A 12,858-nucleotide genomic window follows, 5' to 3' on the forward strand; every position below is an offset into this window, starting at 1 on the left:
TCTAATATGATTTCCCTATAAAAAAATATGCAAAGAATACTCTTATGAAATTATATTATGAAGTAGAAAGTCCGAAAGTGTGAATATAAAACCAACTTTATCCCAGTGTGTGGTCTTACTATGAGCGGGACATCGGCTGGCTTCAGATCTCCTCTGCGGTCCTCCAGCTCTGCTGTCAGCGCCTCCGCCTCCTCGCAAACTCGCCGCATGTTCAGCTCGGGTTTGTGACTGTAACCGTCCAGCACATGCTCGTAGAGGCTGCTCCTGACCGGGGCGGAGGAGCAGGACCGGCCGGACCATCTGCAGCCACTGCTGACACCGTGTCTCGAGGACGAAAGCAGATAAAAAGAGCAAACCCGTGAAGCTGCCCTTACGGAGGACGCCATGCTGGATGGGATGACAGTTGAACTGTAGGGAAGCCGAAAGGGTTCAAAGGACTACATACCTACATACACGTCCAGCCATATATAACTGTAATTTCTGTATTAGTTAATTAAAACAAACTGGAAAATAATAATTTATTATATAATCGAGCTTTTGTTATTATTGTTTTTATTATTGTATTTATTTATCAAATTATTTACAAAAATAATCAGATGAATCAAAATACATCACTATAATATTACTGAGCTGCAAAGTTCATACTAATACCTGTAATTTAAATAATGAAAATAATAACAATAATAAGTGTTGGTCTTGTTATTATTATTATATAAAAAGTAATAAACATAACACCCACAAAACGTTATAACATGGAATAATGCACAATGTCATAATGCAAAAAACTAATGAGCAATTATACACATTTTAAAGTCTATTTCTTTCGCTTACAGTGTAAATGTTGTGGATATTTTTTATACTTATGTCTGTAACGGAAGTAAATACTCTTCGCATCCGGTTCCAGGGCCAATGAGAAAAGCGGAAGTTTAGTGTGTTGTTCCGGCAAGTGACAGAATCCCTCAGCTTGCTTCGCCTCCAATCATGGAGCAATTCTGGCAGCTGTGAGCAATAGTGGACGATACCGATCAAACCATCATATATTCCCCGCGGGCCTGCGCTCCCTCTGCCGATCCCGTCCTCCGGCCTCTGCTAATCTGCATGGAGCGGCGGCCGTCGCGCTGGATTTATCAGGCGCGCGCGTGTTTTTCTGTGCTCGTGTGCTAAGGATGGTCAACGCACCGTAATGAGCCCGACAATTCGCGCTGAAACTACCCAGGAAGGTCAAGGCGTTGTGAACGGGCCGAAGGGTGTCAGGCCGACCGAAGCAGCGAGGCACCCGCAAAGCCTTCAGGCACAAAGTCGAACTCAAGAGTCCCGCAGATTGAGGAAAATCTCCGTCCACCAGAGCTGAGCGGAGCTAGGCTGCTGCTGGGTCAACTCGCCGTCTGAGGCACATCTTCACTTCTCATGGTAATGTTTTCAGTAAATGCGTTTAGCCAATGTGTTTTTGGATTGAGGCCTTTTAGCATATTTGCTAAATAGCAGTATCGCTATTTATTGAAATGTGACTGACGACGTTTTAATTTCAACAGCTCTAACCTAATAATGTATCATTCTCTGATTCGATAAAGTAAGTCGAGTCTGAACTAAAATATTAGATTGGGGTAATTGTTTTTATATTCACATTTGGATTCTATATAATAATATAATTTCATAAAAGTACTCTTTGCGAATTCTAAATAGTGAAATCTTATTTGCAGCCAATGACTAGCAAAGCACAACATTGTTTACTGTCAAATTACAGTGCCAATGTTGTTTTCAAGTCATACTTGCATGCTGTTTCAGACCCGATATTTAAAATACCATGGTAAACAATGTAGGGAGCATGTCACAAGTTGTCACTGAACCAGTGTGCGCATGTGAAACCAACTTTACCTCAATACTTTTGTGGTATGCTCAAGTCTTAAAACTATAAATCAAAGATTTGCTGCTCAGTATTTATTTGTAATCAGCTAAAAAAAATGTAACTTATTTCTGTAACACTAAACAAAATTAAAAAAGGCAAACTTCTCAAATCATTGAAGCACTAAATACAATAATCTGTGTATTCACCTCTGAGATTCTCATCTTTAACTAAGTGTTGGAGTACTGATAGTCTCAGTATCTGATATGGAAAAGGCCTTAATACTTCTGTTGACCTCATCTTAACTGATGTCATTGGAAATCCCCCAAAATGTCTAAAGTTCTCTTATCAACTGTAGTATGCTGAATCAAAATGGCTGATACCCATTTAAAGGGATAGTTCACCTAAAAATAAAAATTAATTGTCATCATTTACTCTCCCATCACTTCTTTCACCAGTTTTGTGTTAAAAAAAAACTGAAAACATGTAACCATTCACTCCCATAGCAGGGAAAACAAGTACTATGGAAGATCTTAAAAATTTGTGTTAAACAAGAAACTCATAATGGTTTATAACCACTTAAGGGGAGTAAATTTTGAATTGGCCTTTATGGTTCGGTTTGGAATTATGCAAACGCATAACTCACACTTCTGTTTCATTCAATCTCCCTCATTGGCAGCCTTATATCTACACATCTCTAGTGTCTCTGCTCAAACATCATAAAGCATTTTTTACAAAAAAAACAGTAGAGTCTAAGAGTTACATTTTCCAAATATGTGTAAAATCATCTAATATAGAGAGGCAGAATAATCAAGTTTTCTTAACATTATTCAACCGTGTACTTTAAGTATGGGTGTGTGATACTTGCGATAACTAATAACATAGTTGTTAACCGTGTTGTTAACTGATGACATCAAGTAGATTTTGAAAAAACAAAGCATTTTTTAAATACATTCAGTGTGTGATGAATCCAATTAGAAAACAGTTGTTTGTACTGGTTTTTAAATGTATTATGTTTTTATATAGTTAGTTAATAAAGATACACAAGCTGTGATATTTTTTTATTTATTATTATTTTTTTTTACTAATCTGTGACCAAACAGCTACTTTTTTCTTCAACAGACTATTACTATTACAGTTATTATGCTGTTTTATTTCTGTGTAACCAAACAAAATAGTTTAAAACAACATTAGTGCTTCAGTTTTTCTATCTTTCTTGATTGAATCTGGTTTTGAAGGATTCATTTGAGTCCGATTCAATGATCCATTCATAAAAACAGTCACTTGTTTTGATTCTGAATGAATTGGCCATTTTGAATGAATTTTCATTTAATCTAATTCAATGAAACACTCATTAATACCTGGTGGTTTAGTGTAGCATTTATCCTGCAATGACAAATGTAAATCTACCAGGTAACCATAACAAAAACACACTCATGATTCCTTATTATTGTCATCGAAAAAGGTCAACAACAAATTATTATTGTTTCCTTTATTGTTTGTACACCTTTATGAATTGGTTACTATTATTCATCTAATTATCAGCGTATAGTTGTGTTATTATAGGAGCATTAGGTGAACACTGTATTTTTACTCTTGATATTTTGTCTCTGCTACAGATGAGTACAGTCAGAGGTGGAGGGGTTTCATGGAGACCACAGCCATGGAAGGATGCAGACAGAGGTGGTGGAGAGCCTCTGTCAGATAGCGACTCTGAGGAAGAAGATTTTCCTGATGACTACTCCACTCCCTTGGGGGAATATGTAACTCAGGGTAAGAGTATGGCTCTGTTTTAAAACACTGATTGATTAAATGATTTGCATTTTCAATATTGGTCAGACCTTTTGGACCCCAGCTTTAGACTTCCCATAATGAACCAGAACAGCAACAAATTCATTCCATGTGTTGACTTTACTGAGTGCACTATGAATCAGCCCCTCGAATGAATCTGCCTTGTATTTTCTCTTTTTCAATAAATTCAGGGTTGAAGCAGCTGCTTGATGCTCAGCAGTTGTGTGATGTCACTCTTTTGGTGGAGGGAAAAAAGTTCATGTGTCACAGGTGAGTTTTGTGTTTTCTGATGTATATATTGTGCATAAAATATTACATTTTTATAAATTGAGCTGTTTTAAACTGGAATGTGCCAGTCCTAATCTTTGTGGGGGGGCTTCTTTCGGCACATTACTAAAAATTCCAAAATAATTAATTACAATGTCAACACATAATGGTGAATAGAAACTGCAAGAAATCAAAAATGGAAAAAGGACAAAAAGACAAAAAAAAGACACAAATTAAGTGCATATTGTAGAATACTTAGGATAATAGCCTCGTATACAGAAATTGTATCAAATAAGTTAATGTAGAAACACTGCATAGTCTTCAAAGTTTGAATAAAATAGACAGTGGTTCTTCTTAAAGTTACTGTGAAGTTATTCAGTGAAGAGAAGTGAATATTTCTCTAGTTGAATGTCAGTGTCACTTTAAGACTCACAGACCTGGGGTTCGTTCTTCATACCTTGCTTATGGCCCGTTTCCACTTAGTGGTACAGTTCGGTTTGGTATGCTTTTATGGCCGTTTCCACTGTCAAAAGGTACATGTAAGCGAACCGCACCGTACCACTTAGTGCAGGGGTGGGCAAACTCGGTCCTGGAGGGCCGGTGTCCTGCACAGTTTAGCTCCAACTCTGATCAAACACACCTGCTTATAGATAATTAGTGATCTTGAAGACGCCGATTAGCATGTTCAGGTGTGTTTGATCAGAGTTGAAGCTAAACTATGCAGGACACCGGCCCTCCAGGACCGAGTTTGCCCACCCCTGACTTAGTGGAACACGCAACTGTACGCTATTGGTTTACAGAGGTGCATCACTCGCTACTGCAAAAAGCCAGGAGAATGAAAACAAAGAAGCTGCCATTATTAAAAACTCAGTCGAGACATTACACCATAATAATATATACATGTAATAACGAGCCATGGTTGACCTGAGCTCAAACAAACCTTGTCATTGTCTTGATAAACAGCCACAAAGCCAATAAGAACAAAATCTGCCATGTTCTTTTTTACGAGGCTGTCTAAAAGTGTGAGTGGTTTCACTGTCTCCAAAGAGCTCGCGATCGTGCGTCTATATTTGAAATAACATATTGAAGTGCTTCTGACATCCGATCCTTTCAGAAACGGACAAACTCAAGAGTTAAGTGCGAAAAAACAAAGCAAATGATTCTTTCAGCAACCTAAGACATGAATAAACTGCCATGTTTAACTATTATCATCATCTTTTGGACTATTATGAATTCGGAATGACGGAATTACTTTCTAACAGAGGATACATGTGCTGGTAAAGATACAGATGAGAGGTTTGCACTGACTATAGGCTATATGTTGCGTGTTGCTATTGAACTCGAATAAGGACTAAATGTATGCTGCGTGTAGTTTTTCTGTAATTGGTAACATATCGGAGACTGCAAGGGACTGTATGTGTTCACATATGTTGCATTTGTAACGTTAATTGTAATTTATAATTGCAGAAGTTACAGTAGGCTATTTTTATCATTGATCTGCAGTTATGATCATATCATGTTCAAAGAAAGCTTAGTAATGAACATTTATACACAAGTAATTATGTGTATAAAGTATATGTTTTGTGAGAAGTGCTTCTCATATGATACGAACGACCCGGTCCCCTACAGCTTTACTTGAGCGAGAATGACATCGACTGAAACTTTGTCATTCACCAGGCCCACCAAAAGTACCATTGGTACCTTTTTGGCAGTGGAAACGCAAGCTTCATAAAGGTGACCCGTACTGTACTACTCAGTGGAAACGGGCCAATAAATGATCTAAGATGATTTGACAGATCCTGGATATTTTAATCTTGCTAACTGATCTCTGGCTAATTTGGTTCTTCATAAAAGTTCACAAATCAGATTAAAATGTCTGGATCAACTGATCTGAGATCGCTGCGTGTTGTGAAAAATTGATCTATCGATACACGAAATCATGATCAGCAATGCAATGATTAACTGATGAAACAACAGCGTAATGACATTATCTGATTAACATTCAATTATCCATGTGAGAAAAATTATGTAAAATTTGTACTACACCATTTGTTAAATACGATACGCAATAACTTTCCACATTTGTTGTGGGCTACAGGATTTACTATTTCATGTGTCAAGATTTAGCAATTTATTTTGTTTTACTTTTAGAGCAGATTTTCTTCATTATAGTAGCCTAGGCCTATTCAAGTTTCTTAACTGGCTGTTTAAATTAATTTTGAATCAAAAAAAGTTTTTGTTATTGGTAAAGGTGTCTGCATTTTTTGTGAAGCATCAAATCATCGTTATATTAGCTGTTAAAATGTGTGCATGACTGCATAAATTATTAGTTAAAAAAAAACAATAGAACAACGAAAAAAAAGAGACTTGTGCATGTCTATTATCATACACATATTGTAATAAAGCTGGGTCAGTAACTTAAAATAGTACACATTTGTATCTCAAAAGTCCATAAATGTTCTCTTTCAAAATTATTAGACTATTTTCCCCAGTGTAAATAATCTATAGAAGAAAATATCAGCGTTCGGTACATACTTTCAGTAATGCCTTCACTTGAAATGATCCGATCTAATCATGTTTATATGAAATAAGCCTGCTCCCGAGCAGGTTTGAGCTACCAGAACTGTTACCATGACAACAAATGTCAGATGGGGTTTGAAGAACGAAACGATCTTGGATTGTCAAATCATCGATAACCAAATACAGCCAATTGAGTAATCCACATACGAAGAACAGACCCCTATACTGCAAGAATTTGATTACTTTCCTAAGTGTTTATGCTCCTTTGACTGTTGATGATAATGATAATGTGCAAAAATGCCAGCTGGGGAACAGCTTTTTTTTCGTATCAAACACATTTGTCACAATGTCATATTATTGTAGTATGGGCGACAGCGTATCACTTTAAAGAAAGTTATTGAATGTAATATTAAGTTTTTATTACCATTGAAAGCCAAAAATCAAAAACAAAACTAAAATTCTATCAATTGCCCTGGTCATTAAGTCATTGCAAGGGGGGTCCCCTGTGGTGATTTGGGGACTTGCTCACTTGGACATAGTGAACACACATATAAACATGTTTTGTTAAATGTGCACTTTTTTTTTTTTTTTTCAGAGTTCTTTTAGCAGCAGTCAGTCCATATTTCCGTGCCATGTTTACCAGTCCTCTGGTGGAGTCCCGTCTTACTGAGATCCGACTGGAGGAGGTGACGCCCTACGTTATGGAGACCGTTATCCACTTTGTTTATACAGGGGAAGCTGGTCTTTGTCTCGACACAGCGGAGGATTTGTTTGTTGCAGCCCATCGTCTTCAAGTGATGCCCTTGCAGGACCTGTGCTCTCGGTAATGTCTAGATGTGATTTCAATAGCTATGTTTCAATCCAAAATGCAGATAAGAGCATAGTTTTATCCAATGAGTCAAAGAGAACAAAATCGTCACTTTCTGATAAACCGGTCCCAAATATCAAAAAGAAAAAGGGAGTTTGCTGTGGTAGGAGAAGCCACTGTCTGGATTTTTTTAATATAATAAATTCCCTTGCGCCTCCAAAGACAAAACGTAATGAAGACTCGGTGGCTTTTGGAGTTGCGAGATGTTATTTGGGAGCACAGACTGGGAGGTAATAATACTAAAACACTGTGATGATAGACTTTGGTTAATTTTAGAATGGCTAAAACAACATTTCGGATATTAATCAATCCACTGGTTTGTTCATTAATGCCATACCATAGCGACCATGTTTGTTTTCTTATCTGTTAAAACAGAATCACATTAAATTTTTAATGCACATGCTGGATTTTATTCGGTAGATGTGTTTCCATTATAGTTTATAGCCACAGCTATATCACCCCAAGACCGGTTTCTCACTGAAGCCAAGCAGGGCTGGCCTGGATGGGAGACCATATGGGAAAACTAGGTTGCTGTTGAAAGTATTGTTAATGAAGCCAGCAGAGGGTGCTCAAGCTGCTGTCTGTTTGAGTCCTAATGCCCCAGTATATTGATGGGGACATCTTTTGGATCAGACGTTTAACCGAGGTCTTGAATCTCTGGTCATTAAAAATCCCATAGCACTTCTCGTAAAGAGTAGAGGTGTAACCCCGGTGTCCTGGCCAAATTCCCTCCATCGGCCCTCATGGCCTCCCAATCATCTCCATCCAACGAATTTTCTCTTTCACTATCTCTCCACTCCACCTATAGCTGGTGTGTGGTGAGCGCACTCGTGCCATTGTCCTGTGGCTGCTGTCGCATCATCGAGTGTCCTGTGGTGATGTGGAGAGACCACACTGGTGGTGATGTGGAGAGACCCCCCTCATGATTGTGAAGTGCTTTAGGTGTATGGCCATATAAATATTATATAAATACATATTACATTACACAGTTTGTTCCTATCAAAAAAAGTTTATCCTCCACAGTTTTTTTAATGTGCACCTTTCATCAATGCACATTCCACGTTTTATGTGACATTCCAAAATGCGCAAAGAACTAGGTGGACGGAAACATAGCTTTTGTGGTCAATCTGTGATCTTGTTTTGTCTGGAGCTCATTTTGATGCCTTCCTGTTTTGTAGATTTCTTTTCGAACACCTGTCTGTGGAGAACTGCCTGGGTATGTACTCTCTGGCTCGTTCCCATCATGACCAGCTGCTTCTTCGGGCTTCTTTGAGGCTGGTGGGCCAGCATTTCCCTCGAGTAGCCCGGCAGCAAGACTTCCTCCTTTTGGACCCAGGAACTCTTGGCAGTTTGTTGGAGTCGGATAGACTGGGTGTCGAGTCTGAGACTGAAGTTTATGATGCAGCAAGACGCTGGGCTGAATTCCAGCCTGCTGATCGCTACATTCACATGCCCAATCTGCTACGCCATTTACGCCCTGGTCTTCTGGGTCCCGATGAGAATCACAGAATGAACAAGGAGCTCGGGCCTCGAGCTAGTACCGAAGGCATGGGAGGACCGCTGAAACCTCGAGAAGGCATGTTTGAGAAGAAAATAGTCTGTGTAGATCTCAAGCCGAGAGAGGACGAGTCTTTACAAGAGAGGGACTTCACGGTGGATTGCTTTGACCCTCGTACTGGAAAATGGGAGAAGCTGGCAGCCTTGGGATCATTGCTTTGCCCCGGCTGCACAGCAGTCGGAGGTCGATTATTTGTGGCTGGAGGTATCCTGAGGAGTGGCCAGGTTTCATCGTCACTGCATGAGTATGACGTTGTACTCAACCGCTGGATTTCAAGACCACTTATGGCTGAACCACGAGCGATGTTGGGTCTTCTTGGCTGCGGTGGGTTTTTGTACGCTCTCGGTGGCTGCAACCGAACCGCTTTTCTGGATACGTGCGAAAAATTTGACCTAAATGCACTGACCTGGGCATCAGGACCTCGTTTGCCATTGCCATTGCGCTCTTTTGCCTGCGCTGCCCTTCGATGTCGCCTCTACTTGCTTGGTGGTACCACATTAGAGCAGAGCAGGGCTGTGGTGCATGCTGGCGTGCTTATTTACCACACTGTTACAAGGACCTGGAGCCGTGTTGCCCTCGACTCTGGCGCCACCTGCCTGGCAGGAGGAGTAGCAGTGCGCGGTGGCGTTTGTGCCATAGGAGGTTACTTGCGTGACGCCGCTAAGTTCCTTGACGGCAACTACACCCAGGCAGAACCACTGGATGCCACAGGACGTGTGCTGTTCTTCAGAGAGGGCCGAGGATCGGGAGTAGAGCGAGAGGTTGCGGTCGGTGTAGAGCGAGGCGGTGGCGGAAGCGATCGTGCACCAAGTCCTGTGGTTTTCCCAGGCCTACCGAGGCGCATTGCGGCCGGAGGTGTGGCTAGATGGAAACGCAGGATTTACGTTTTGGGAGGTGAGAACGGATCAAGATTTTACGACAGTGTGTACTGCTGGAAGCCTGGCTGGCGAAGCTGGGTCCAGAGACGGGAGAAACTGCCCGGTGATACCGGAGGAGTTAGCCAATTTGGATGTACCACCCTGAAGTTCCCCAAAAAACACATTTTAACACGTCTTCGTGCTGCTCAGCAGAAACGAGGCAAGGAGAAACGGCCGACCAGGTCATGCAGAGTCCTGCGGTACGACCGGGCGAGTCAGGAAGTGTGATTTTGTTTTTTCAAAAAGACATGTAGGCATTTCGGACTCGTTAATGCACCTACTTCTACATCCTTTACTCTTGGTTGATGTCTAGATGTTTTGAAAGTCATGATTTCATTTCTGCAAGCTGAACGCAATTTTTGTTTACTAAGTATTGATAGAAGACGTGCATACGATTTCTTTTTTGTAAGTTCTTCATTGATGCCCAGTTAAGATTTCGGATACGGTGTCATCTTGAAGAATAATAAAATGTTTGAATCACAGCAAGAAAACAGGTTGTAAACAAGTTTGAAGAGTACAGTCACTGAAGTTTTGAAACTTTTTTTATTTGCTTAATTCCTGTGAAGCTGAATTTATCTTTACTGACATTAATTGCTACCCTAAGATCAGTTGTTTCTACTGTGAAGTCATCGATTAAATATGAGATCTCGAAGTAGAATCGCTTACATTTTTTATTGACTACAGTGGTGATAAATGACACATATCAAAGCCATGTTAAGCAACATCAGATGATTAAGCCAGGTCTCTGACATTAGAGATGCCAAAATTTGCATTTAATGCTGGATGGAAAAACATTTCCATAATCTGCTAATTTAAATGTTGGATGATTTTTCTTTTAGATCAAGTTGTTTCACATGCATCCCTCAAAATAATTTACTTGAAGTAAAAAAAAAACATTGTTCTGGAAATTCAGAAATTTTACCTTTTACAGAATTCATTTTAATTGAAGTGCATTGTTACTTCTGTGCACTTTAAACTAAATGTAAATTATTATAAATAAAAAAAGAAGCGAGTTTTCCCATTTGCTACAATGGCCATGTACACACTAAACTAACGTTTCAGGATTGACAACCGCATTTAAATTCATTGAATTCCTTAAATATCATAACGTTTTTATTGAACAAGACTTGAACCCAAAACTGTGATAACTGACACACAATGGTAATCAAACATCTTGCATCCACTGTTTTTGTTAATGTTACAGCAGCCAAATATGTCCATTTGAACTAAACCACCATCAAAAGAAAGTCCCGGGGCTATTGTTTTTTCAGTCAGGCTACCAAAATTTATCAACAGCGTGCCTGGCAGGCTATCTAGATAGAGATTAGTATCCTGAACAATAAAACAGTTAAAAAACAATAGCCCCAGGACTTCGGGCTACCAGATTTTGCGAGTCCTGGTTCGAGGATAATAATATCACCTCTTAAAGTTTCCAGAAGTTTTGAAGTGTTTGCAAAAGAACCAAGTTGTATTCCTCAAGGAACGCTGAATCAAATGAATTGTTTTTTTACGGATGTAAAAGCTTCTTCATGGAACCTTTACCAATAAAGAAATGCCTTTTAAATAGTGTAAATGATTCTTAAGTGACTCTGTTTTGGAGTAATTTAATTTTCAGTGACATTTTAAGTTTATTATTATACTTTTCTGAAGATCTGGCAACATTAATGAGCTTAGACATGCATCATCCAACGTGATTTCGCATTGAATTATCGCGCCATCGACAACTAGTTCTAGTTGTTTAGTTAGTTTTGTAGAATTTTTCAATTTTCAGTTTATTTTGTAGAACGATTTAATGACTAAAATATAACCTGGCAACCGAATTTCCCAGCGACGTGTACGTGAGCTATTTGCAACATTTTGTTTTGTCCTCTTCAGGATATGATGTGAAAACAGTTTGATCCCTAATTTATTATTGCGTTATTCTGTTTTTGACACATACAGATTCATCCGCGACGGAAAGACAGTTGCTAATAAATAACAACAACATCAATGCGCTATTAAAATATACTCTGTTGCTAACTCTGCTGTATCTCAAATGATATTAACAAGTTGAAATGTAATTCTGAAATGCATTTACTATACCTGTCCTTTTTTATTAAGATGAATGATATTCAAGACACAAAACTTTCGGACTGAGGTTTCTGTCTTTGATTCTTACATGCTAACATCGAACAATAACGCAGTCTTAACATTAACACTGTCCATGTGTTGATTCTTCAGTATCTCGTGTGATTTATTTCTTTCATAGGAGGATTGCGTTAATCATCAGATAGTGATTGATCATTTTCTGCACATGGTTGTAACGCACTGTTCAGCTTGCCCTCAATGCCGTGGATCAGTATGCCTATATGTAACGCTTTAATGGCATCTTTTTTGGGTTTAGCTGCTCATCATCTCATCAGAAAATGTTTTAAATCTAGAATTGCAATAGAAACCAAATGACTGCTCTTTGTCTGACTTCATTTTCTGTTCTTTTTAAAAGTTATTGTAACTTCGTCTTACAGTAACATTGCTTTCTCAGAGACAAAGGGGACTCTGTATTTTCATCTGATGTCAAGCAGGTCTGTTTGTTTTTAAAGACCTAAAGTTGTCAAATATTGAACGTCGTTTGAATGGAAAATTCTGTGCTCTGGTTTGCATTAAAATAAACTGATCGCAAGTAGTTCTTTTGTGGCTTTTTTGTATCAAAAGAAGTGAAGTACTGATACTGTCACACTCTAAAGTGCAAGATTATTAACTAGACCTGGTGACACAACTGATTAATTCAGGACCTGCTCATCCATAACAGCGTTTCAAACACTTCTTTGTAGTGATTTCCAAATAAGGTTAAGGTAACGGAACTGTACTGGTGGGAGCTGTAAATCAGTCATGTCGTTTTTAAACCAATAAATACTAAACATTGTTTTTAAATTGGTGACAAACAAGTTTATTTAGCCTTAGTAAAATGAATAAACTTAACTAGTGGCAATACATCATTTAACCTGCTAAATTATGATGCTTAAAGGAACACTAGTTTTTTGGCCCCATTTTACAAGTCCCCTATCATTAAACAGTTGAGTTTTACCATTTTTTTTAATCCATTCAGCCGATTTCT

The 12,858-nt window shown here is 38.8% G+C and overlaps 2 protein-coding genes across 2 annotated transcripts in view; one reads left to right on the forward strand and one right to left on the reverse strand.

The window, feature by feature from the left end:
* The window catches only part of sars2 (seryl-tRNA synthetase 2, mitochondrial), a 16,629-nt gene extending 16,219 nt beyond the window's left edge, over positions 1-410 (reverse strand). The window contains exon 1 of the mRNA XM_056473510.1: positions 120-410. Coding sequence (XP_056329485.1) covers positions 120-386 — 267 coding nt within the window. The 5' untranslated portion in view covers positions 387-410. The remainder of the gene's footprint in view (positions 1-119) is intronic.
* Positions 411-891: 481 nt separating this feature from the next.
* si:dkey-260j18.2 (uncharacterized protein LOC325231 homolog) lies at positions 892-12,426 on the forward strand. The gene is made up of 5 exons (XM_056473225.1): positions 892-1,410; positions 3,463-3,616; positions 3,826-3,904; positions 7,017-7,244; positions 8,468-12,426. Exons 1-5 carry the CDS (start codon positions 1,408-1,410, stop codon positions 9,990-9,992), a joined length of 1,989 nt encoding a protein of 662 aa, XP_056329200.1. The 5' UTR covers positions 892-1,407; the 3' UTR covers positions 9,993-12,426.
* Positions 12,427-12,858: the final 432 nt, after the last annotated feature.

Source organism: Danio aesculapii, chromosome 15 (genome assembly GCF_903798145.1).
Source record: "Danio aesculapii chromosome 15, fDanAes4.1, whole genome shotgun sequence".
Lineage (NCBI taxonomy): Eukaryota > Metazoa > Chordata > Actinopteri > Cypriniformes > Danionidae > Danio > Danio aesculapii.